The sequence below is a fragment of the Oratosquilla oratoria genome, chromosome 35 (genome assembly GCF_046742065.1).
Source record: "Oratosquilla oratoria isolate Oo_2021 chromosome 35, ASM4674206v1, whole genome shotgun sequence".
Lineage (NCBI taxonomy): Eukaryota > Metazoa > Arthropoda > Malacostraca > Stomatopoda > Squillidae > Oratosquilla > Oratosquilla oratoria.
In genome coordinates this window covers 48,373,645-48,399,950 of record NC_134811.1, presented here as the reverse complement: position 1 = coordinate 48,399,950, position 26,306 = coordinate 48,373,645, and the positions used below count along the sequence as shown (strand labels likewise).

General features: G+C 41.9%; 1 protein-coding gene across 7 annotated transcripts in view; it reads left to right on the top strand.

Annotated features, from left to right (window-relative positions):
- The window catches only part of LOC143018655 (F-box only protein 30-like), a 142,104-nt gene that overhangs the window by 1,397 nt on the left and 114,401 nt on the right, over positions 1–26,306 (top strand). For all 7 annotated transcript variants that reach the window (XM_076174240.1, XM_076174242.1, XM_076174239.1 and 4 more), the window contains exons 2-4: positions 81–288; positions 14,925–15,172; positions 15,503–15,721. In XM_076174240.1, coding sequence (XP_076030355.1) covers positions 83–288; positions 14,925–15,172; positions 15,503–15,721 — 673 coding nt within the window. In that variant the 5' untranslated portion in view covers positions 81–82. The remainder of the gene's footprint in view (positions 1–80; positions 289–14,924; positions 15,173–15,502; positions 15,722–26,306) is intronic.

Sequence of the window (26,306 nt, the reverse complement as noted above, 5' to 3'; positions counted from 1 at the left end):
CTGTCATATGTACATAAGTATTTGTTATTGCAGATTTTATTGTAAGAACAAATTTGTTCACTTGTTTCTTAATGCCGCAGGAATGGAAGCACCAGTTAGTTCATATAGTGAAGAAGATGAGGAAAGTGATGAGTCTTTAAATTATTGTGCTGCTGACTTTGAAGATGAAGTAGACATCAACATCCACTTCCATTGTGAACACTGCATAAAATTATACAAGTGTCAGGAGAGGCCAAAACCAGGATGGTCCTGTGAAATCATGAACTGTGATAATGGGTGTGGTCTAAGGTAAGGGAATAAGATTGAAAATATACAGTATTTATCTTCAGATAATGTCCCTGAGCTAGTTAAATACATCTAACATCAACTGGAATAGAAATTGTTCAGAACATTGTATGTTGAATGGATTTATCTTGGTGATTTAGCTTAGCCCTCTCTGTGTAGAAGCCGCTCATTTATGAATAAGACTGATGATTCAATTTAATGTGTTATCTGATATTCTCAAAAGAGTGTCTTTGAGTTTAGGAAATTAAATGTTAATGGGAAGCTGATCATGGGACTGTGCTGCTAAGTGTATCAATCAGATAATTTTGGAAATACAATAGATTGTAAGAAATGGATTACAGTGCTCGTCATGGCATCATGCTGGATGAGTCCCCCAGCATAATACATACATAAATATACCAAAGGCCCTTTCCCTCTTATAAGGGAGGTAGCCAAAAAACAAAGGCATAAAAACCACTCACACCCATTCCATCCCCATCACACTCTGCTCCCCTCCACCCTCCTCCCTCCCTCTTACCTTGGCACCTCCTGGATGATGGGTCATCCCTGCATCTTGTCCACTGCCCTGGGTCAGAAGCAGTGTCGCAAAACACAGCACATCCACAGCAAGGCCGCTTCATTAAATCGGTGGCCCCCTCTCTCTGTCCCCTCACACAGAAAAGGAGAAGATGGGGAGAAATCCCTTCAGGCTGTGTCAAATTTTTCTCACACATACTCCCTCACCCCCCATCCCCCACCCATTCCACCTCATGGACCACAACATCATCCATATACAACTATTGTCTATTTACCCCTATCTTCTGTCCTCTCCCATCCTTCCTCAACAGACATTCCCCTCTTCCCCAAAGCCCCTTTTACCCCATCCATCCATCTCTTCCTAGGTCGCCCCCTCATGTTCACTCCTTCCACATCTCTTTTACCAGTCTTTCTTCACTCATTTTCCATGTGTCCAAACCATCCCAATACTCTTTCATCCACCCTATCTCCCAATTCGCTTTCCACCCCCATTCTCCTCCTCACCTCCTCATTTCTCACTCTATCCAGCCTAGTTGCCCCTGTCATACTTCTCACACACCTTATCTCAAAGACATTCAGACTCCTTCTTTCTTCCTCTCTTATGTTCCATAATACCGTGATGAAAAACAGTGGCCTACCATACAGGGGGGGGTCTTTTCCCTTCATGGCATTATGCCGGGTACCAGCCATTAGCATGACATAACTGTCTCCTAACAAATAACATAAACACCAAATCAGTGCCTGCGTGGCTGCCATGGTGATAGGAAGTGTTGCACTTTTGTTCTCTCATTTGTCCCATCTTTTGCCTGGGTTTCACTTGGTTTCTGGGTTATACCTTGGTGACTAAGGGTAAAAAGAAGTTTTTAATGCCTGGAACTATAGCTCAGGTCATAGGGCTTCACAAAGCTGGGTTCCAGACAAGAGAAATAGTGGTAAATGTTGGTGTGAGTGAGCAGTCTGTGAGAAACTGGGTGAAACCAACGGTGGTGTCTTGTTACCATCTGGTAAACCTCATCCTGACCCCTCAAAGAAGACATCTGTACATACTTGTGTTCAAAAATCAGCCAGAAAGTACACCTACCATAACTGCTAGAGAATTGAAAGAAAAAACCCATGTCCTACCAAATTCCTAAGATATGGAGAAAAGCCAGAGTAGTGGCCCTTCTTAAACCAGGGAAAGATCCATCATCTCCCAAAAGCTATAGACCAATATCCCTCTTGTGTACCTTATACAAGCTGTATGAAAGAATGATCCTTGCACGCATTGAGGGAACAGTTGATGAACAACTTTCAGCTGATCAAGCAGGCTTTAGACCAGGCCGCTCATGCTGCAGTCAGGTATTGAACCTAACGCAATATATTGAAGATGGATTCGAGAAAAAGAAAATCACTGGCGCTGTCTTTGTAGATCTTACAGCCGCCTACGATACAGTCAATCATAGGGCACTCCTCTTGAAAGTCGCCAAAACACTACAGAATCACACCTTGGTTCACATCATCCAGTCTCTTCTAACAAACCGCCGTTTCTATGTGGAAATGGATGGCAAGAAAAGCAGGTACCGTTTCCAGAAGAACGGACTCCCACAAGGATCTGTGTTGGCTCCAACACTGTTCAACATTTATACCAATGACCAGCCACAGTATCAGAATACCCATAGGTACATCTATGCAGATGATCTGTGCATTGCCACTCAGTCTGATTCCTTCAACACCATCGAAGACCGACTATCAGAGGCCCTAACCACACTCTCCACGTACTACAAAAAGTGGCATCTCAATGCGAACGCAAACAAAACACAGGTGTGTGCATTCCACCTTAAAAATCACCAAGCCAAGAGAGAGCTACGAATCAGATGGAACAACACTGATCTGGCACACCACCCACACCCTGTCTATTTAGGTGTTACTCTCGACAGGACTCTCTCTTACAAAGAGCATATCAACAAGTTGATTGGAAAAATCTCAACCAGAAACAACCTCCTCAGCAAACTTGCCACCACCAGCTGGGGAACAGATCCAAACACCCTGCGACAAACAGCTTTGGCACTGTGTTACTCCACTGCAGAATATTGCGCACCAGTATGGGCCAGGTCATGCCATGCACGCAAAATAGATCCAGAACTGAACAGGTCGTGTCGAATAATTACAGGTACCCTAAAACCAACGCCATTACATACTATCTACAGACTGGCAGGGATTCCACCTCCCCACATTCGGCGCGAAATAATGACCAAGATAGAAAAATATAAACAACAAAATGATCCCAGGCATCCACTATACGGTCACCTTCAGGTTGGACAGAGACTGAAGTCTCGCCAAAGCTTCATGACAGTGGAGGGACTGGATCCAACCCAAGCTGTGGCCCATAGACTAAAATGTTGGCAGGAATATGACAATCTGGGCCATAACGAGGCCATACCATGCCCAAACGAGACCTTGCCCCCAGGAGCAAACCTAACCAGGAAGGACTGGGTTACCTTAAACAGAGGAAGAGCCAAGGTGGGCAAAACGAAAGAAAACAAACACAAGTGGGGATACACCAATAGCCCCCAATGTCCCTGTGGCGAGGTACAGACGATGGTCCACGTCCTCCGGGAATGTCCATTGAGTCCCCATTGCTCCGACCAAGACCTTAGGGAAGCAAATGAAACTGCCCTTATATGGACACGGTTCTGGTGCGACAAGATATGATGATACATGGATGGGGTGGTGCGAGAGGTGAATGCAAGGGTAGTGGGTCAGGGGTTGGAGATGGTTAAAGAAAATGGAGAAAAGTGGGAAATAAGCCAGTTGTTGTTTACTGGCAACACTGCGCTTGTAGCAGGATTAGAGGAGGGATTGAGGAAGTTAGTGACAGAGTTCTTGAAGGTGTGTGAAAGAAGGAAGCTGAAAATAAATGTGGGCAAAAGTAAGGTGATAAGATGTACAAGGGTAGAGAGTGGCAGTAGGCTGGAAGTGAGTATTAAGGGAGAGAGAGAGACTGGAAGAAGTGGATATTTTTAGATACTTGGGTGCAAACGTGGCAAGAAAGGGGGGGAGTGGGGGTGGAGGTAGAATGTAGAGTGAGAGAAGCGAGTAAATGTCTTGGTGGATTAAAAAGTGTAATGAGAAATAGACATTTGGGAATGGATGCTAAGAGGAGGTTATATGAAGGAGTGATTGTGCCGACAGCACTGTATGGGGAAGAAACATGGAACATAAGAGAGGAAGAGAGAAGGAGTTTGAATGTGTTTGAGATGAAAGGTCTGAGAAGTATGATGGGGGTTACTAGGCTAGATAGAGTGAGAAATGAGGAGGAGAACAGGGTTGGAAAGGGAGTTAGGAGATAGAGTGGATGAAAGAGTATTAGGATGGTTTGGACACATGGAAAGAATGAGTGAAGAAAAATTAGTAAAAGATATGTGGAAGGAGTGAATATGAGGGGGCATCCTAGGATGAGATGGATAGATGAGGTAAAAAGGGGCATTATGAAAGAGAGAAATGTCTGTTGAGGAAGGACAGATGAGAGAAGATAGGGGTGAATGGAGAATGGTTGTGTATTTACCTAGTTGTATTATACAGGAAGAGAGCTATGCTCATGACCCGTCTTTGTATCTCTCAGCATCAAGTTTTTTCTTAAAATCTTGTATAGTGTTTGTGCACTCTGTTTCGTTGTCTAATTTATTCCATGTATCTATCACTCTGTGTGGGAAGCTGTTCCTTTTTAAATTTCTTCTGTAACTATCTTTTTTAGTTTCTTTTCGTGTCCTCTCATTTTACCGTTGTCCCATATTAACAAGTCATCCCTATCCAAAACTTCCATTCCTTTCATAATTCTGTAGATAGTCAGCAGGTCACCTCTTTCTCTTCTCTGTTCCAAAGTTGGTAGTTCTAATTTGGACAGTCTTTGCTCATATGTTAGTTCGGAAAGAGTTGGTGCTAGTTTTGTTGTTGCTCTTTGTAGACTTTCTAGTTTTTTAATGTTCTTTTTGGTACTGGGTGTCCAGAGTGCTGCTGCGTACTCGAGTTTTGGTCTTATTAGTGTAGTTAGGATTTTCTTTATCATTTCTTCATCCAAATAGGCAAACGCCACTTTGATTGATCTCAATAAATTGTAGGTTTCTCCGAATATTTTGTTAATATGCTTATCTGGTGTTATGTCCTTGCCAATCATCACTCCAAGATCTTTCTCTGAGTTAACTTTTTTCACCTTTTCTTCACCAATTTTGTAATCTTTTGATATTCTGTTTTTACTCTTTCCAATCTCCATTATACTACATTTCTTTATATTGAATTTTACTTCCCACTTTTGGGTCCAATTCTAGATCTTGTCCAAATCTTGTTGCAATGAGTTGCAGTCTTCCTTTTTTACCTTCTTTTGTATCTTTGCATCATCTGCAAAGAAATTCATATAACACTCTACACCTTCATCCATGTCATTAATATATGTGGCAAACATGATCGGGGCCGGTACTGATCCCTGCAGGACGCCACTTTTCACTTCTTCCCAGTTTGAGAATTTTTCTCTAATTACAACTCTCATTTTCCTTCCAATCAGGAAGTCTTTCATCCATTCCAATAATTTCCCTCTGATGCCACATTTGACTCTATCTTCTTTATAAGTTTTTTATGTGGTACCTTGTCGAATGCCTTTTGTAGGTCGAGAAAGGCACAGTCTGCCCACCCATCTCTTTCTTGTATTATGTCTATTAATCTTGAGTAGAAGCAAATCAAATTTGTTGTACATGATCTCCCTTGTCTGAATCCAAATTGATTTGGATTTAATATAGTTTTGCTTCCAGGTGCTTTACCCATTAATTTTTGACAATTCTTTCACAAATTTTTGCTATTGTGCTTGCCAGTGATACCGGTCTGTAATTAGATGGGTCTTCTTTATTACCTCCCTTATAGATTGGTACAATGTTTGCCATTTTCCAGTCCAGTGGCACTTTCCCTTCTTTAAGTGATACTTTAGCTATAATGTATATTTTGTCAGTTAATTCTTCCATACATTCTTTCAGTATCCAGTTTGCAATTCCGTCTGGGCCATGTGATTTTCTAACATCAAGGGTTTTAATTTGGTCGCTGATTTCCTTTTGTGTTACGATTATTTCTTTCATTACGGGGGATAATTCTCTCTCAATTTCTTCACAGTCAGGTGAACTTTCTAATGTGAACACTGATTTGAAGTGGTTGTTCATAATTTCCGCCATTTCTAGTTCCTCTATATATTCATTTTTGCCCTGGTGCAGTTTTTCTATTTCTTGTTTGTTTTTTAGTTTTCCATCTACATACTTGTAAAATAGTTTGAGTTCTTCCTTGCATTTATCTATTATACTTTTTTCATAGTTTCTCTTTTCATCTCTGTGTACTTTTACATATTCATTTCTCAGTTTGATGTATGTTTGCCATTTGTTTGGTTTCTTGTCTCTTTTCCATTTTTTCCAAGCTTTGTCTCTTTTGTCCTTAGCTTCACTACAATTTTTGTTGTACCAGCTTTTTATGTATGTTCTTTCTATTTTTTGTTGTGGTACATACCTGGGTGCAAATGTGGCAGGAAAAGGTGGACTGAAGGTGGAGATAGAATGTAGATTGAGAGAAGCGAGTAAATGCCTTGGTGGATTAAAGAGTGTAATGAGGAATAGACATTTGGGAATGAATGCTAAGAGGAGACTGTATGAAGGAGTGATTGTGCCAACAGCACTGTATGGGGCAGAAACATGGAACATAAGAGAGGAAGAGAGAAGGAACTTGAATGTGTTTGAGATGAGGTGTCTGAGAAGTATGATGGTGGTTACTAGGCTGGATAGAGTGAGAAATGAGGAGGTGAGGAGGAGAACAGGGGTGGAAAAGGAGCTGGGAGATAGGGTTGATGAAAGTGTATTAGGATGGTTTGGACACATGGAAAGAACGAGTGAAGAAAGACTAGTAAAAAAGGTATGGAAGGCAGATGTGGAGGGAGTGAACATGAGGGGACATCCTAGGATGAGGTGGATGGATGGGGTGAAGGGGGCTTTGGGGAAGAGGGGAATGTCTGTTGAGGAAGGACGGGGGAGGACAGAAGACAGGGGTGAATGGAGAATGGTTGTATATGGATGATGTTGTGATTGCATGAGGTGGAATGGGCGGGGGGATGGGGGGTGAGGTAGTATGTGTGAGCAAAATTTGACGCAGCCCGAAGGGATTTCTCCCCCTCTTCTCCTTTTATGCAATGGGGGGATGGAGAGGGGGGGTCGCCGATTTAATGAAGCGGCCTTGCTGTGGATGTGCTGTGTCTTGCGACACTGCTTCTGACCCAGGGCAGTGGACAAGGTGCAGGGATGACCCATCATTCAGGAGGTGCTCAGATAAGAGGGAGGGTGGAGGGGTGTGGAGTGTATTCAGGGATGGAATGGGTGGGAATGATTTTATGCCTTTTTCTTTTTGTCTACCTCCCTTGTAAGGGGGAAAAAGCCTTGGTATATGTATGTATGTACATATTTATTCACTACTTCATTATAAATTTCTTTTAGTATGTTCCATTTTACTTCTATCCCTGTTTCTTCATTTAGGAATTTATCCAAATTTGCATTGCGGAAGAATGTTTTAAGTTTCTCAAAGTTTGTTTTGTTATACATTAGTCTTCCTATTCTATGTTTATTGTTTTTGCTTTGATCCATTTGTTCTTTCAATTCCAGTTCTAGTAGTACATGGTCACTCTTTTCTATTGGGGTTTTGTAATAAAAATTTTCGACAATCTCAGGCTCTGTCGTAAGTATCAATCCAATGTTTAGGGTTCTTCATTACCTCTATATCTAGTATTTTCTCTAATCCACTGGGTCATTGTGTACTCAATGGCCAAGTCAAGAAGGACAATACCCCAGAGTTCCTCCCCCCCCCTTCACTCTCATCTCTTCCCAACATATTTCCTTTGAATTAAAGTCACCCATACATACATACATATACCAAGGCTTTTTCCTCCTTCCAAGGGAGGTAGCCAAAAAGGGAAAGGCATAAAAACACTCCCACCCATTTCATCCCCAAATACACTCCACATCCCTCCCACCCTCCCTCTCATCTGAGCACCTCCTGGATGACGGGTCATCCCTGCACCCTGCCCACCGCCCTGGGTCAGAAGCAGTGTCGCAAGACACAGCACATCCACAGCAAGGCCGCTTCATTTAATCGGCGACCCCCCCCTCTCCGTCCCCCCTTGCATATAAGGAGAGGACGGGGAGAAATCCCTTCGGGCTGCGTCAAAATTTACTCACACATACTACCCCACCCCCCAGCCCATTCCTCCTCATGCAATCACAACATCATCCATATACAACCATTCTCCACTCACCTCTGTCTTCCGTCCTCTCCCTTCCTTCCTCAACAGACATTCCCCTCTTCCCCAAAGCCCCCTTCACCCCATCCATCCACCTCATCCTAGGACGTCCCCTCATGTTCACTCCCTCCACATCTGCCTTCCATACCTCTTTTACTAGTCTTTCTTCACTCATTCTTTCCATGTGTCCAAACCATCCTAATATTCTTTCATCAACCCTATCTCCCAAATCCTTTTTCACCCCTGTTCTCCTCCTCACCTCCTCATTTCTCACTCTATCCAGCCTAGTAACCCCCACCATACTTCTCAGACACCTCATCTCAAACACATTCAAACTCCTTCTCTCTTCTTCTCTTATGTTCCACGTTTCTGCCCCATACAGTGCTGTTGGCACAATCACTCCTTCATACAGTCTCCTCTTCGCATCCATTCCCAAAGGTCACCCATACTTACTGTATTTCCTCTGTTTTTCAGTATTTCAGCTAATTCGTATTTTGTATCTTCTAATAATTTGGAATGATCACTTTCTGACCAGGCTTGCGTTTTGGGGGCACAGACACCACTACAAATTTTCTTCTCTTCATATGTTTACTTTCTACTTGTATCATAATTGATTCTACATTATTTTTTCCTTCAGAAAAGAAAAGAGAAGTAAAGCAAAAGGTAAAGGAGGCAAAGAGGAGAGCAGATGTGAAATGGGGTAGGAGTATGACAGAAAATTTTGAAAGTAATAAAAAGATGTTTTGGAAAGAAATTAAGAGAGGAAGAGGAGGCGAATCAAGTAGGGAAGAAAAGGTAAAAGGTACAGATGGAGAGATGATAATGGAAGAGATGGCAGTGAGGGGAAGATGGGCAGAATATTTTAGGGAGTTGCTGAATGTGAAGGAGGATAGGGAAGGAAAGATAGCTGCAGTGGGAAATGCGAAGAAAATGAGAGTGAGGAGAATGGAGGAGAAATAAGGAAGGATGAGGTGAAGGCAGTTGTAAAGATGATGAAAGCAGGTAAGGCACCTGGTCTGGATGGATGTCATGCAGAATGTCTGAAAAAGGGAGGTTCAGTGATGGTGGACTGGTTGGTGAGGTTATTTAATGTTTGCTGGAGAGAGGGTAGAGTACCGGAGGACTGGAGAAGTGCCTGTATAGTTCCTCTTTACAAGGGAAAAGGGGACAAGTGTGAATGTAGTAATTTCAGAGGGATTAGCCTGTTGAGTGTAGTAGGGAAGGCTTATGGGAGGATCTTAATTGAGAGGATTAGGAGAGGAACAGAAGGAGTAATTGGTGAGGAACAGTGTGGATTTAGGACGGGTAGAGGTTGTGTAGATCAGATCTTTGTGGTAAGACAGATATGTGAGAAAGCTATAGGAAAGGGGAAGGATGTTTTTTGGGCTTTTATGGATCTGGAAAAGGCTTATGATAGGGTAGACAGAAAGGCACTGTGGGAGGTTATGCAGATTTATGGGATAGGAGGAAAGCTTTTGGGAGCTGTCAAGAGTTTTTATGAGAGTAGTAGAGCATGTGTTAGGATTAGAAATGGAGAGAGTGAGTGGTTTGAAGTAAAGGTGGGACTTCGTCAAGGATGCGTTATGTCGCCCTGGCTGTTCAACTTATACATGGATGGGGTGGTGCGAGAGGTGAATGCTAGGGTAGTGAGTCAGGGATTGGAGATGGTTAAAGAAAATGGAGAAAAGTGGGAGGTGAGCCAGCTTTTGTTTGCGGACGACACTGCGCTTGTGGCAGGGTCAGAGGAGGGATTGAGGAAGCTGGTGGCAGAGTTTGGGAGAGTATGTGATAGAAGAAAGCTAAAGATAAATGTGGGTAAAAGTAAGGTGATGAGATGTACAAGGGGTGAAAGTGGCAGTAGACTGGAAGTGAACATTAAGGGAGAGCGACTGGAGGAAGTGGATAGTTTTAGATACTTGGGTGCAAGTGTAGCAGGAAAAGGTGGAGTGAAGGTGGAGGTAGAATGTAGATTGAGAGAAGAGAGTAAATGCCTTGGTGGTTTAACCCCTTCCATACGGTGCCGCACACGTAGGCGTCATGGACTTAGATCTCGGTGGCAGCAGCCAATGCCAGCCGCACGACGTGTCGTAATAATACTCGCATCATAAAATATAGTCACCGCTTATATCGATCGTTCTCTCTTCACCCGTGAATTTTGATAACCATAGAAAATGCAATTACAAAAGAATTAGAAAGAATGTCATTATGGAGGGGTGACTACAATAAATATAATCAAGACGCCGATATGGCAGCCTCGCGAATACACTCGCTCCCCATGACGCCTACGTGTGCGGCACCGTATGGAAGGGGTTAAAGAGTGTAATGAGGAATAGATATTTGGGAATGGATGCGAAGAGGAGACTGTATGAAGGAGTGATTGTGCCAACAGCACTGTATGGGGCAGAAACGTGGAACATAAGGGAAGAAGAGAGAAGGAGTTTGAATGTGTTTGAGATGAGGTGTCTGAGAAGTATGGTGGGGGTTACTAGGCTGGATAGAGTGAGAAATGAGGAGGTGAGGAGGAGAACAGGGGTGAAAAAGGATTTGGGAGATAGGGTCGATGAAAGAATATTAGGATGGTTTGGACACATGGAAAGAATGAGTGAAGAAAGACTAGTAAAAGAGGTATGGAAGGCAGATGTGGAGGGAGTGAACATGAGGGGACGTCCTAGGATGAGGTGGATGGATGGGGTGAAGGGGGCTTTGGGGAAGAGGGGAATGTCTGTTGAGGAAGGAAGGGAGAGGACGGAAGACAGAGGTGAGTGGAGAATGGTTGTATATGGATGATGTTGTGACTGCATGAGGAGGAATGGGCGGGGGGGTGGGGTAGTATGTGTGAGTAAATTTTGACGCAGCCCGAAGGGATTTCTCCCTGTCCTCGCCTTATATGCAAAGGGGGACGGAGAGGGGGGGTCGCCGATTAAATGAAGCGGCCTTGCTGTGGATGTGCTGTGTCTTGCGACACTGCTTCTGACCCAGGGCGGTGGGCAGGGTGCAGGGATGACCCGTCATCCAGGAGGTGCTCAGATGAGAGGAAGGGTGGGAGGGGTGTGGAGTGTATTTAGGGATGAAATGGGTGGGAGTGTTTTTATGCCTTTCCCTTTTTGGCTACCTCCCTTGGAAGGGGGAAAAAGCCTTGGTATATGTATGTATGTAGTTATTTTTTTCACATTTAAATCTTTCTTGGTCAAAATTAGAACTCCTCCACCCTGTTTGTCCCTTCTATTCTTTGTCCAACAGTTGTATAAACCTTGTCCCACAATATAGGGAGTTAGGCTATGCTTTAATTTAGTTTCCACTATTCCCATTATGTCTGGTTTTTCTAAGGCCAGGTAATTGTTTAATTCTTTCATTCCTGAGATTATTCCATCTATATTAGTATAACTCATTTTTAATTTCCTTTCTCCTCTTCTCTCTCTCTGTCTTCTTTGTTTCCATTTTCTTTATATACCATTTTCTCAGTCTCAGATCTATCACTCAAAAAAACTCGTTTTTTTCCGTTTCAGTTCTTTTTTCTTTCTTATCATTCGTTTCATTCCTAAGTTTTTTTCTTTCTCTTTTTCTTCCTCACTCATTTCTTTTTTTATCCAGATATTTTTGTAATTTTCACTATTTGCTAACTTCATTGTTCTGGATAGTATATCCTCTGCACTTGTTTGAGACTTAGGTTTAACTTTCAGTGGCCTGTATTTCTTTTCTTTAGAATATCTTCCCATCCTATGGGTTTCCTCGATTTCCCAATCCCAGCTTTGTTCATCTGTTTGTAATTCTTTTAGAATTTCCTTGGTTGATGCTGTGATGCATGAGGGGGTGAGGGAGTATGTATGAGAAATAAATTGACACAGCCTGAAGGGATTTCTTCCCATCTTCTCCTTTTTTGCATGAGGGGACGGAGAGGGGGGTTGCCGAATTAATGAAGCGACCTTGCTGTGGATGTGCTGTGTCTTGCAACACTGCTTCTGACCCAGGGCAGTGGATGGGATGTCAGGGATGACCTGTCATCCGGGAGGTGCCAAGATTTGAGGGAGGGAAGAGGGTGGAGGGGAGTGGAGTATGTAGGGGATGGAATGGGTAGGAGTAGTTTCTATGCCTTTTTCTTTTTGGCTACTTCCTGTGTAAGGGGGGGAAAAAAGCCTTTGGTATATGTATGTATGCTTTCTGAAGTGTCCACAAGAACAGTCAACTGATGGGTGGCTGAGCTGGGCTACAGTATCCACCTCAGCAAGTGGGTATATATATTTTTATGATATGTATTTGTGTTTTGGTGTGTGTGGGATGGCTGGCATAAAGCCATGACAAGCACTGTAGGCTCAAGGATGAAGCCAAATAAAGGGACTTGGAGTAAAAAGTTAAAAAGTTGTAGCGATTAAGGTGTTTGGGGCTTAGATTTTATTTTATTTGTTTATTTATTTATTTATTTTATTTATTTATTTATTTATTTATTTTATTTTTTATTATTATTATTTTTTTTTTATTTAACATATTTGAAGTTTTCAGTTTATAAATTTATTTATCTATTTATTTTCTTACCACAGGTTATTAAGAATGTATTTGAAAGTGTGTTTGAAACTACTTTCAGAATTATCAATCCTTTCTCCTGGGTTTCCTAAGGTTTGGTTCTTTGTCCATGGGTGTAATTTCAGACGAGAGTAAAAGGGAAGAGATGGGCAGTATGTTTGTGAGAGGGAAGATGGATGTGTTAGTGTTAAGAGAAACTAAGTTGAAAGGGAGAGGTGAGAAAGCTTTGGTAAAAAGTAAGGATGTCTTAGGCCTTTATGGATTTGGAAAAGGCTTATGACAGTAGATGGGAAGTCACAATGGGAGGTATTGCAGATATATGCAATTAGGGGGAAGCTGTTAAGGGCAGTCAAGTTTTTACAAGAGTAGTAGAGCCTGTGTTAGAATTGGAAACGCAGAGAGCAAGTGGTTTGAGGTAAAGGTTGGGCTGCATCAGATATGTGTCATGTCACCATGGCTATTCAATATTTACATTGATGGGGTGGTGCTGGAAGTAAATGCAGGGGATTGGAGATGGTTAAAGAAAATGAAGAAAAGTTGGAGGTAAACCAGTTGTTTACTGATGACTCTGCCCTTGTGGCAAGGTTAGAGGGGGGATTAAGGGAGTTAGTGATGGAATTTAGGAAGATATGCATTAAGAGAAAGTTGAAGGTAAATATTGGTAAAAGTAAGATGGTGAGATGTACAAGGGGAGAATATGGCAGAGGCTTCAAAATAAGTCTTAAAGGAGAGAGGCTTGAGGAAGTGGATAGTTTTAGGTATTTGATGTCACATGTGGCAGGAAATGAAGTAGTGGATTTGGAGGTTACTTGTAGATTGAGAGAAGCAAGTAAATGTCTTGGGTGATTAAAAAGTGTCACAAGAAATATACATCAGGGAATGGATGCAGAGATTATATGAAGGGGTGATTGTGACGACAACTCTATTGGGTGGAGACTTGGAATTTAAGAGAGCCAGAGAAAAGAGTTTTGAATGTGTTTGAGATGAAATGTCTGAGAAATATGGTAGGGGTTACAAGGTTGGATAGAGTGAGAAGAAAGTGAGAAGGAGAGCAGGGATGGAAAAGGAGATGGCAAGTAGGGCTGATGATAGAGTATTGGGATGGTTTGGACACATGGAAAGAATAAGTGGAAAAAGATTATTGAAAGAGGTGTGGAAGGCAGAGGTGGATGGAGTGAACTTGAGGGGACAACCAAGGATGAGATGGTAGATGGGGTGAAAGGGACTTTGAGCAAGAAAGGGAGAAGGCAGGAGATAGGAGTGAGTGGAGAATATGTATAGATACTGTGATGCAAGGAGGTGGGGAAGTAGAGAGTGGTTATTTGTGAATATTTTAGCACAGCCTGAAGGGATTTCTCCCTTTATTTTCCTTATGTGTTTTTTTTTTTTTTTTTTTTTTTTTTTTTTTTTTCTCCAATTAAGTGAAGCAGCCTTGCTGTGTATGTACTGTGTCTTGCTGCATTGCTTCTGACCCAGGGCAATGGACAAGAGACAGTGATGACCCTTCATTCACGAGGAGCTAAGATGAAAGGGAGGAAAGAGTGGTAGATGGGATGAAATGGGTGGTATTGGGTACATGCCTCTTGACTTGGTTACCAACTTTATAAATGAGATTTTTTTTTTTAATTTTTTTTTTTTTTTTTTTTTTTTTTTTTTTTTTTTTTCTTGCCTATTGACTAAAGGCAGGGAGGACATCCTTAACTGAATGAGATAATTTGACAGCAACCAGAAAAAAAATGCAAATATGATATCTGCCATATATAGGTTGAGATCATCTGTAACCCCCAGACAGTGGGAGGTACTTTCTACTTAATCTCAGTCAGAAAAAATATGCAAGAATAAACCTGGCCATCTGTAAGTTAAAGCTATATTTGATGATTTGGGATGATGCTCATGGCAGTACTTGTCCCTAGGAACATATTGGTCAGGAGTATTAGTATTTCATCAACACTACCCAGTGTTTCTATCCTTTGGGACAATATTACATTGAAATGGTGGGATCATAGAGATTTAAGGAGGATAGTAGAATGAAGGGACAATAGAAGTTAAATGTGTTCAACATTCTTTATCAAATTAATCACTAATCATAAAGAATATATGATCCTGGTCCATAGGGATGTTAATAGTTATTGAATTCATAAAACTCAGGCAGTCAATACCCTACACATGGCCTTGGGTTAAGCATAAGTTATATATTGTTAGGTTATGAGGAGGCTGGAACAGTAAATAAAACATATTTTATTGGAAGATAAAGGAAATATGATGTCTTATTTTTGGCTGTATATTTTCCCAACAACATCTTTCTTTGATTTAGATTCCATACTTGCAAACTTGAGGAGCATCTGATGCTGTGTACTCATGCAAGAGTACCTTGTATTAATGCTGGCAATGGCTGTCCACATTTTATTCACCGTTGGGAAATGGGTGAGCATTTATCTGTCTGTCCAGCATCAGTTATCATTTGCAATGCGGAATGGAATCGCTGGGCACTGGGAGCAAAGGAAAGGGAGAAGGTCACTCTTGGACGGCAGATGACAGCCCTTTATGAACCCACCCATCTAGGTAAAGTTTTTTTAATATTTCTCAATTGTTAAAGCTAAACAAGCATTTTTGTTTTTGTGTGTTTGCCTGCATAATTTCACAAATCTTGATTATAATTATTGAAATCCATATTGGTGTATCATATGGAAGTGAATCATGTATACTTTATGTTTCTATTCAGTGGTTCATCAAACAAAGAAGAATTATGGTTCATATTAGGATATTGATAAATAACATTCCTTAGAGTCAAAATGTATATAATGCTCTCATTCTCCTTTGTGGTCTTCAAGTTTTACATATATATGATTTTGAGTATTCATGTACTGTAGCCTTGTATGTTTTATTTCATAGATGTAGCCCTTGCTCTTCGCGACCAGGAGCTTGTCAACGAGATGCACAAATTGTCCAGGGAAGCCAGAGCTATCTTGTGCAATGGCATCACTCGCCGTTACCCTCCACTTCCATACACTCTAAGAGGTTCACATCCACACTCGTATGCATGTAGCCGCTCTACCTCCAGAGCACAATCACAGAGTACAACTGATGAAGAAGAGGATGCACTTACACCTGGTATGTTTTATCATGGCCACTTGACAACAATTTATTTAAATTTAAACAGATAATGTTTAGTGTCTGTAATGGGTTATTTAAGGCCATGACTTATTCAGATATAGTTTTATTTAGGCTGCCTCACTTTTGAGGGGGAAGAAGCCTATTGGTATATACATATTTATCTATCTATATACCAAGAGCTTTTCCCCCATATAAGGGAGGTATACATACATACATACATACATATACCAAAGGCTTTTCCCCCTACACGGGGGTAGCCAAAAAGAAAAAGACATAGAAACCACTCCCACCCATTCCATTTCTATATATTCCACTCCCCTCCACCCTCCTCCCTCCCTCCCATCTTGGCACCTCCTGGATGATGGGTCATCCCTGGATCTTGTCCACTGCCCTGGGTCAGAAGCAGTGTCACAAGACACAGCACATCCACAGCAAGGCCGCTTCATAATTTAAGCAACCCCCCCCTCTCCGTCCCTCCATGCAGAAAAGGAGAAGACGAGGAGAAATCCCTTTGGGCTGCATTTTTTTTTTTATTTATTTTTTTTTTTTTTTTCCTCCTCCTCATACATACTTCCTCAACCCCCATCCCCCATCCACTCCCCCTCATGCATCTCAGCATCATCTATACACAACCCCTCTCCATTCACCCCTATCTTCTGTCCTCTCCCGTCCTTCCTCCACAGACATTCTTCTCTTTTGTAAAGCCCCTTTCACCCCATCCATCCATCTCATCCTAGGATGCCCCCTCATATTCACTCCTTCCACCTCTGCCTTCCACACTTCTTTTACTAATCTTTCTTCACTCATTCTTTACGTGTGTCCAAACCATCCTAATACTCTTTCATCAACCCTATCTTCCAGCTCCCTTTCCACCCCTGTTCTCCTCCTCACCTCCTCATTTCTCAAGCTATCCAGCCTAGTAACCCCTATCATACTTCTCAGACATTTCATCTCAAACACATTCAAACTCCTTCTCTCTTCCTCTCTCATGTTCCATGTTTCTGCCCCGTGCAGTGCTGTTGGCACAATCAGTCCTTCATATAACCTCCTCTTAGCATCCATTCCCAGATGTCTATTTCTCATCATAGCTCCTCATAGATGACAGATCATTCTTGTATCTCGCCTACTGCCCTGGGTCAGAAGCAATGCAGCAAGACACAGCACATCCACAGCAAGGCCACTTTACTTAATTGGTGACCCCCCTCTCAGTGCCCTCATGCAGAACAAGAGAAGACAGGGAGAAATAATGCAAGATATATATATATATATATGTATGTGTGTGTGTGTGTATACAGTGTTTATCATGGGATTATGCCAGTGGCACCACACACACTTACCAAAACACAAACACATACCATAAAAATATATTTGCACACTTGCCAAGGTTCTAATACTTGGTGCTGGCTCCCTTACACTTCACCATGTCCCTCAGCTATTTAGGAAGATTCTCACACAAATTCCTGAGAGTCTAGGGAGGCATATTAATCCATGCCTCACATACAGCAAACTCAAGCCATAGAATAGAACTAATATCCTTGCCCATCAAACTTTGCTTCACTATTGACCACAGGTTTTCAATGGGGTTTAGGTCAGGGGAATTGCCTGGCCAGTCATTAAAGAAGCTCACATCACAGTCCTTAAGCCACCCAACTTCAAATCTGGCAGTGCGACACGGTGTGCAATCCTGTATAAATACTGTACCTTCACACTTGTCAAACGTGTCAGGTAAATTGGCACACAACACCTCCAGATAATTATATTGGTTCATATACTGGTTTTTGGGGAGCACTATGAGTTCACCAACACTGAGCAGTGAAACACCCCCAAACCATGAGCAAGCCTGGGTGTTTGGTGGTCCCACAGGTGTACCATGGGTCCAATGGCTCACTACCCCTGGCCTGGTACACATGTCCACCACAGTTACAGGTGACAGTGAAGGTGGCTTCATCACTCCAAAGTACCTCAGACCACTTTTGATGAGTCCAATTATGATATTTAACCTCTTCAGTACGGGCCAAAATCTCGCGGGCAGCATTAGCTGACAGATGTACGATGTGTCATAATAATACTCGCATCATAAAATATAGTCACCGCTTATATCGATCGTTCTCTCTTTCACCCGTGAATTTTGATAACCATAGAAAATGTGATGAAGACAGTTTAGAGAGTATGTCATTATGCAGGGGCAACTACAATAAATATAATCAAGACGCCGATATGGCAGCCTCGCGTATCCACTTGCTCCTCATGCCACCTACATATGCGGCACCGTATGGAAGGGGTTAAGTGCAAAATCCAGCCTATGTTCCTTCTGCCACTTGATAAGGATGGGTTTCTTAACCTACCGGTGGCTACTGTGGCCCAGCTCAGCCAACTGCCTGTTGACTGTTCTTATGAACACCTCAGAAAGCAGGTTATGATAGATGTACTCTCTAGCTGCTTTTTGAGCACAGTCAGAGTACATACAGATGTCTTCTTCAAGGGGCCAGGCCGAGGTGTAGCAGATAGTAACTTGACACCACCGTTGGCCTTGAAACGCTTCAACCAGTTTCTCACAGATCACTCACTCACACTAACATTTGCCAATATTTCTCTTGTCTAGAGCCCAGCTTGTGAAGCCCTATGATCTGAGCTATAGTTAGAGGCATTAACGACTTCTTTTTACCCATAGTCACCAAAGTATAGCCCAGAAACCAAGGGAAACCCAGGCAAAAGATGGGACAAATGAGAGAACAAAAATGCAACCCCTCCTCTCACCATACCCCATGGGCACTGAGTCAGTATCTGGTATTTTTTGGGAGGCAGTGACGTCATGCTAACAGCTGGTACCCGGCATAATGCCGTGACAGAAAAAGAACCCCGCTGTATGATAGGCCATTGCTTTTCATCATGGCATTATGCCAGGGTGCTCACCCAGTATAATGCCATGATGAGCACTTTAGATATATATATATATATATATATATATATATATATATATATATATATATATATATATATATATATATATATATATATATATATATACAGGGTGGTCCAAAAATAGGTGGACATTATGTGGAATAGGTTTGTGTTTCGGTTGTATTATTACAATAGTGTTCATTATAACCATCATCAAGGAGGAGACAAGATAAAAGGGAGGAAGGGGGGTCAATTGGAGTGGAGTATGTGGGGATGAAAGGGGTGGGAGTGGATTTTATACCTTCTTCTTCTTCTTCTTCAGCTTCTTCTTCTTCTTCAGCTTCTTCTTCTTCTTCTTCTTCTTCTTCATAAGGGGGAAATAGCCATTGGTATTTGTATATATGTTCATTATAACTATGGTACTTTAGGATCTGTATGGGGCACCCCTACAGACTAGACCCATGCATCATTTTTGTCTATGGTAGAGGAAATCTCTATTCACAGAGAAATGATGATACTTTATAATACTGCAACTGTCCCTTTGTTATGCTGTCCCCCCCCCCCACTCTTGTTACTGTCCTGTACCATTTCTCTGAATATTCATTTTCTTATTTCACTTAACCCTGTGGTGGGGGATAAGAATACTGCCACCAAGTCTTTCCACTTGTGTCATATGAAGCGACAAAAATGGGACAGGGATAGGACTAGGCCTCCTCCTCCCTGTAGCCCAGGGGTTCCCAAAGTGGCCGATATCAACCCCCAGGGGTCGATGAGACCATCCAAGGGGTCAAAAGGGGGTGAGTAGATTGCTAGGGGGTTGAAAGGGGTCAGTAAATTACTATGGGGTCAAAAGGCAGTCTTTCAAATTAAATGGTTGTCATGAAATGATCCTGTTCTCTTCCCGTAGTGAAAGAATGAGAATAATCAACCAACCAATATCTAAACTTAAGAAAAACAATGTCAGTTCACTCTGAGTTGAAAATCCTCCCCATTCTGTGCATGTAGGGAGAATCTCACATACACACAACCACATCGTGAATGAACTTATAGTAATATAATAAAGAATATATATCACTCTTAAAGCTATTGGAAAATTATAAATATTTATTTGAAAACACTTATGTTTATGTATATGTGAAAGTATCTGTATTACTATTGGAACGCCGTCGCCTTGATGAATGTTACCATTTGGCCCTTTTATAACGGATCAAAATAAAAAATAAATAAATAAATAAAGATAAACAAATAGAATAAGTAAAATCCACAAATACAAAAACAGTGACTATGGTACTTTAGAATAACCACAGGTGATTTATGAGACCAAACAAGAACTACAGTAAAGAATTAAAACAATAATATCAACAACAAAATTGACAAAAATCATAATGATGATAACACTGTTGATTATGCGTTCCTGAAAACCTCACTGCAAATTTAAATTACGGTATACCAAACCCATTATAACATGTAATAACAGGATATGGCAGACGTACCTTCTCCCTGCTCTTTCCTCTTCATAATACAAGTGGATACCATATCTGTGAGTTTTTCTTACCGTAAATAGAATCAAGGGTAGCAATTACCAAATACCGTAACTGTGAATTTACCGGATAAAGAATCACCGTTTAAGGAGGACTCACCGTAACTAAAATTATAATACTAATAAAAATAATAATAGTAATAATAATGATAATAACAACTATAATAATAATAATATACATATACCAAGGCTTTTTCCCCCTTACAAGGGAGGTAGCCTTTCCCAGTTTCACCTTCATCCACATTATCCTTGAGGAAACCTCCTTCCACTCCACTACACGTTTACCTATCTCTTCACTTACTAGAATAGCCACCCCTTCCCTCCCTTGCCCTCTCTTCACTCCTGATAACCTCCCACTTACACTCACCCTTCCCTTTCAACTTAGTTTCACTCAAAGCCAACACATCCATCTTTCTTCTCACAAACATACTACCTATCTCTTCCCTTTTACTCTCATCTGTACCACATCCACGCACATTAAAAGACCCAAACCTTAGGGTGCTGGTCCAAGAACTTCCAGACCCTCTTATGCCTTCTCTTTTTTGTTTAGGAATGTCCCCTGTGGGGCTACAAGGAGAAGGATGCCTAGTCCCACTCCCCGTCCCTTTCTTCTCACCTCTTACGATCCAAGTGGGAATACTTGGTGGCAGTATTCTTTTCCCCCACCACAGGGAATTCCCCCATCACAGAAAAAGAATACTCAGAGAAATGGTACAGGACAGCAACAAGGGGTTGGGGGACAGCATAACGGAGGGACAGTCATAGTATAAAAGTGTCATCATTTTTCTATGAACAGAGTTTTCCTCTATCATAGACAAAATGATGTGTGGCTCTGGTCCGTAGGGACGCCCCATATAGACCCTAAAGTATCAACTGCATGCTACTTTGCCACAATAACAAGCAGCCAATACCCCAGACGGGCAGCAGCCAATACCCCAGACGGGCAGCAGCCAATACCCCAGACGGGGTAAGAATATGACAGAAAATTTTGAAAGTAATAAAAAGATGTTTTGGAAAGAAATTAAGAGAGAAAGAGGAGGAGAATCAAGTAGAGAAGAAAAGGTAAAAGGTGCAGATGGAGAGATGATAATGGAAGAGAAGGTAGTAAGGGGAAGATGGGCAGAATGTTTTAGGGAGTTGCTTAGTGTGAAGGAGGATAGGGAAGGAAAGATAGCTGCAATGGGAAATGCTAAGAAAATGAGAGTGATGAGTAGGAAAATGGAGGAGAAATAAGGAAGGATGAAATGAAGGCAGTTGTTAAGATGATGAAAGCAGGTAAGGCACCTGGTCTGGATGGATGCCATGCAGAATGTCTAAAAAAAGGAGGTACAGTGATGGTGGACTGGCTGGTTAGGTTATTTAATGTTTGCTGGAGAGAGGGTAGAGTGCCGGAGGACTGGAAGAGTGCCTGTATAGTTCCACTTTACAAGGGAAAAGGGGACAAGTGTGAATGTAGTAGTTTCAGAGGGATTAGCTTGTTAAGTGTAGTTGGGAAGGCTTATGGGAGGATCTTGATTGAGAGGATTAGGATAGGAACAGAGGGAGTAATTGGTGAGGAACAGTGTGGAATTAGGACAGGTAGAGGTGTAGATCAGATTTTTGTGGTAAGACAGATATGTGAGAAAGCTATAGGAAAGGGGAAGGATGTTTTTTGGGCTTTTATGGATCTGGAAAAGGCTTATGACAGGGTAGACAGAAAGGCACTATGAGAGGTTTTGCGGATATACGGGATAGGAGGAAAGCTCCTAGGAGCTGTCAAGAGTTTTTATGAGGGTAGTAGAGCTTGTGTCAGGATTAGAAATGGAGAGAGTGAGTGGTTCGAGGTAAAGGTGGGACTTCATCAAGGATGCATTATGTCGCCCTGGCTATTCAACTTATACATGGATGGGGTAGTGCGAGAGGTAAATGCAAGGGTAGTGGGTCAGGGATTGGAAATGGTTAAAGAAAATGGAGAAAAGTGGGAGGTGAGCCAGCTGTTGTTTGCAGACGACACTGCACTTGTGGCAGGATCGCAAGAGGGATTGAGGAAGTTGGTGACAGAGTTTGGGAGAGTGTGTGATAGAAGAAAGCTGAAGATAAATGTGGGTAAAAGTAAGGTGATGAGGTGTACAAGGGGTGAAAGTGGCAGTAGACTGGAAGTGAGCATTAAGGGAGAGCGACTGGAGGAAGTGGATAGTTTTAGATATTTGGGTGCAAATGTGGCAGGAATAGGTGGAGTGAAGGTGGAGGTACAATGTAGATTGAGAGAAGTGAGTAAATGCCTTGGTGGATTAAAAAGTGTAATGAGGAATAGACATTTGGGAATGGATGCTAAGAGGAGACTGTATGAAGGAGTGATTGTGCCAACAGCACTGTATGGGGCAGAAACATGGAACATAAGAGAGGAAGAGAGAAGGAGTTTGAATGTGTTTGAGATGAGGTGTCTGAGAAGTATGATGGGGATTACTAGGCTAGATAGAGTCAGAAATGAGGAGGTGAGGAGGAGAACAGGGGTGGAAAGGGAGTTGGGAGATAAGGTTGATGAAAGAGCATTAGGATGGTTTGGACACATGGAAAGAATGAGTGAAGAAAGACTAATAAAAGAGGTATGGAGAGCAGATGTGGAGGGAGTGAACATGAAAGGACATCCTAGGATGAGGTGGATGGATGGGGTGAATGGGGCTTTGGGGAAGAGGGGAATGTCTGTTGAGGAAGGATGGGAGAGGACAGAAGACAGGGGTGAATGGAGAATGGTTGTATATGGATGATGTGATGCATGAGGTGGAATAGGCGGGGTGATGGGGGGGTGAGGTAGTATGTGTGAGCAAAATGTGACGCAGCCCGAAGGGATTTCTCCCCATCTTCTCCTTTTATGCATGGGGGGACGGAGAGTGGGGGTCGCCAATGTAATGAAGCGGCCTTGCTGTGGATGTGCTGTGTCTTGCGACACTGCTTCTGACCCAGGGCAGTGGACAAGGTGTAGGGATGACCCATCATCCAGGAGTTGCTAAGATAAGAGGGAGGGTGGAGGGGTGTGGAATGTATTCAGGGATGAAATGGGTGGGAATGATTTTATGCCTTTTCCTTTTTGGCTACCTCCCTTGTAAGGGGGAAAAAGCCTTGGTATATGTATGTAGAGATTGCGTTAGGATTAGAAATGGAGAGAGTGAGTGGTTTGAGGTAAAGGTGGGACTTCATCAGGGATATGTTATGTCACCCTGACTGTTATACATGGATGGGGTGGTGCGAGAGGTGAATGCAAGGGTAGTGGGTCAGGGATTGAAGATGGTTAAAGAAAATGGAGAAAAGTGAGATATAAACCAGTTGTTGTTTGTTGACAACACTGCACTCGTAGCAGGATCAGAGGAGGGATTGAGGAATTTAGTGACAGAGTTTGGGAAGGTATGTGAAAGGAGGAAGTTGAAGATAAATGTGGGTAAAAGTAAGGTGATGAGATGTACAGTACAAGGGGAGAAAGTGGCAGCAGACTGGAAGTGAACATTAACCACTTCAGTACGGGACTTAAATCTCGCGGGCAGCAGCCAATGCCAGCCGTATGACGTGTCGTAATAATATTCGCATCATAAAATATAGTCACTGCTTTTATCGATCGTTCTCTCTTTCACCCGCGAATTTTGAAAACCACAGAGAATGGGATTCAGGGCGCATTTGGGAGAATGTAAAAACACAGGGGCGACTACAATAAATATAATCAAGACGCCGATATGGCAGCGTCGCGAATCCACTTGCTCCTCATGACGCCTACGTGTGCGGCACCGTATGGAAGGGGTTAAGGGAGAGAGACTGGAGGAAGTGGATAGTTTTAGATACTTGGGTGTGAATGTGGCAGGAAAGGGAGGAGTGGAGGTGGAGGTAGAATGTAGATTGAGAGAAGTGAGTAAATGCCTTGGTGGATTAAAAAGTGTAATGAGAAATAGACATTTGGGAATGGATGCTATGAGGAGATTGTATAAAGGAGTGATTGTGCCAACATTACTGTATGGGACAGTGACATGGAACATAAGAGAGAAATTTTTTAAATGTGTTTAAGTTGAAATATCTGAGAAGTATGGTAGGGGTTACAAGGTTAGACAGAGTGGGAAATGAGGGTGAGAGCAAGGGTGGAAAAGAAAATTGGAGATAAGGTTGATGAAAGAGTATTGGGATGGTTTGGACACATAGAAAAATTAGTGAAGAAAAATTAGTAAAAGAGGTGTGAAAGGCAGAGGTGGATGGAGTAAACTTGTGGAGGTAACTGAGGATGAGATGGACAGATAGATGGGGTGAAAAGGGTATTGAGCAAGTGGGGGATGTCTATTGAGGAAGGAAGGGAGAGGGGATGTCTGTTGAGGAAGGAAGGGAGAAGTCAAAAGATTGGGGTGAGTGGAGAATGGCTGTGTATGGATGATACTGTGATGAATGGAAGGGAGTGGGTTTGGGATGGGGGAGTTAGGGACTGGTTATGTGTGATTGGTATTTTGACAAAGCCCAAAGGGATTTCTCCCTATCTCCAATATTTCTCCATGAGGGGACAGAGATGGGGCTCACCAATTAAATTAAGTGGCTTTGCTGTGGATGTGCTATGTCTTGCTGCATTGCTTCTTACCCAGGGTGATGGGCAAGATGCAGGGATGGCCTGTCATCCATAAATAAGGAGCTAAGATGAGGGGGGGGATGGGAGTGGAATGGGTAGAAGTGAAATTATGCTTTTTGACTTTGGCTACCTTCATGGTAAGGGGGAACATAATGAAGGAGACTGCAAGAGACCATAAGGCCTACACTAGGCAGTTCCATGTCCATTACTACCTATCATCCATAAAGTTGTCTCACTGTTTCTTAAAACAACCAATAGTTTCAGCACTCACTACATGGTTACTAAGTCTATTCCATTCGTTGACCACCCTATTTTAAAACCAATTCTTGCCTATTTCCTTCTTAAATCTAAATTTGTCCAATTTAAATCTACTGTGAGTCCTGCCCTATTATTGTAATATGATAACCTTGTTTGCATCACCCTTGTTAAAGCCTTTGAGTCACTTGAACACCTCTATTAAATCACCCCACACTCTGCGTCTTTCCAGAGAGTGTAAGTTAAGGTGCCTAAGCCACTCTTCGTAAAGTAAATTTCTGACCCTGTGTATGATTTTGATCATTCTCCTCTGTACTGATTCCAGTGAATTAATGTTCATTCTGTAAGACAGAGACTAAAACTGTACCACATAGTCAAAGATGGGTCTAACTAATGCTAGATAGAGTTTGGTAATTACCTTGGTATATTTATGTGTGTGTGTGTGTATATATATATATATATATATATATATATATATATTTTTTTTTTTTTTTTTTTATGTCAATAGAAGGAAACTCATATAAATCTATCAAACTGCACATAAGTGTTGGTGTTCCATTTATACCTGTATATGTGATATTGAAGACAAAATTCAGAGCAAAACTTAGCTGTAGTAAATGCATCTTTTTGTAATAGCCACTCTTTCTTCCAGAAGGCTTTGATGTAGGTCTTGCCTTAATGGACTACAAAACTTCAGAAGTAGTCTCGCCACTTTTATTATCTTATACAAGTGTTTATCTTTTCGTAGTTATTTGTGGGAGTGTAAGTTCTTTTACCCACAAAGTTTCTATCCTTTGTATCCACACATCTTTCCAGATACTTATGTATATACTGTATATTTAACTAATATTCTTTGAGCTTTCTTGTAACCTCTGAGGACTTGATTTTTTGCTTTGTTTACTAATTGGCAAACTTGCCAGATTTTCCACACTTACCCTATCACTGGTTTTCATTGTATTTCAGTTACTTCCCAGTAGAACCTTAACCACTTCAGTACGACTCAAATTCTTGTATGCAGCATTGGCTGCTATATGTAATTTGCATCACACTACTCACATTACAGAATATAGTCACTGCTGTATTACTTGTTCTCTTTTACTCTGAGTAATAAAAGACATAGAAAATATGACCAAACCAGTTCACAGAATGTGGGGATAACTCATGTACAACTACAAAAAATATAATCAAGACACCGACACTGGCATCCTCGTGTACCCTCTAGCGCCTCATAATGCCTACCGTATGTAAGCGTTATCATACTGAAGTGGTTAAAGATCATGAAGAGAAAAGTGATGAGTGAGCTGTGCTTTTTG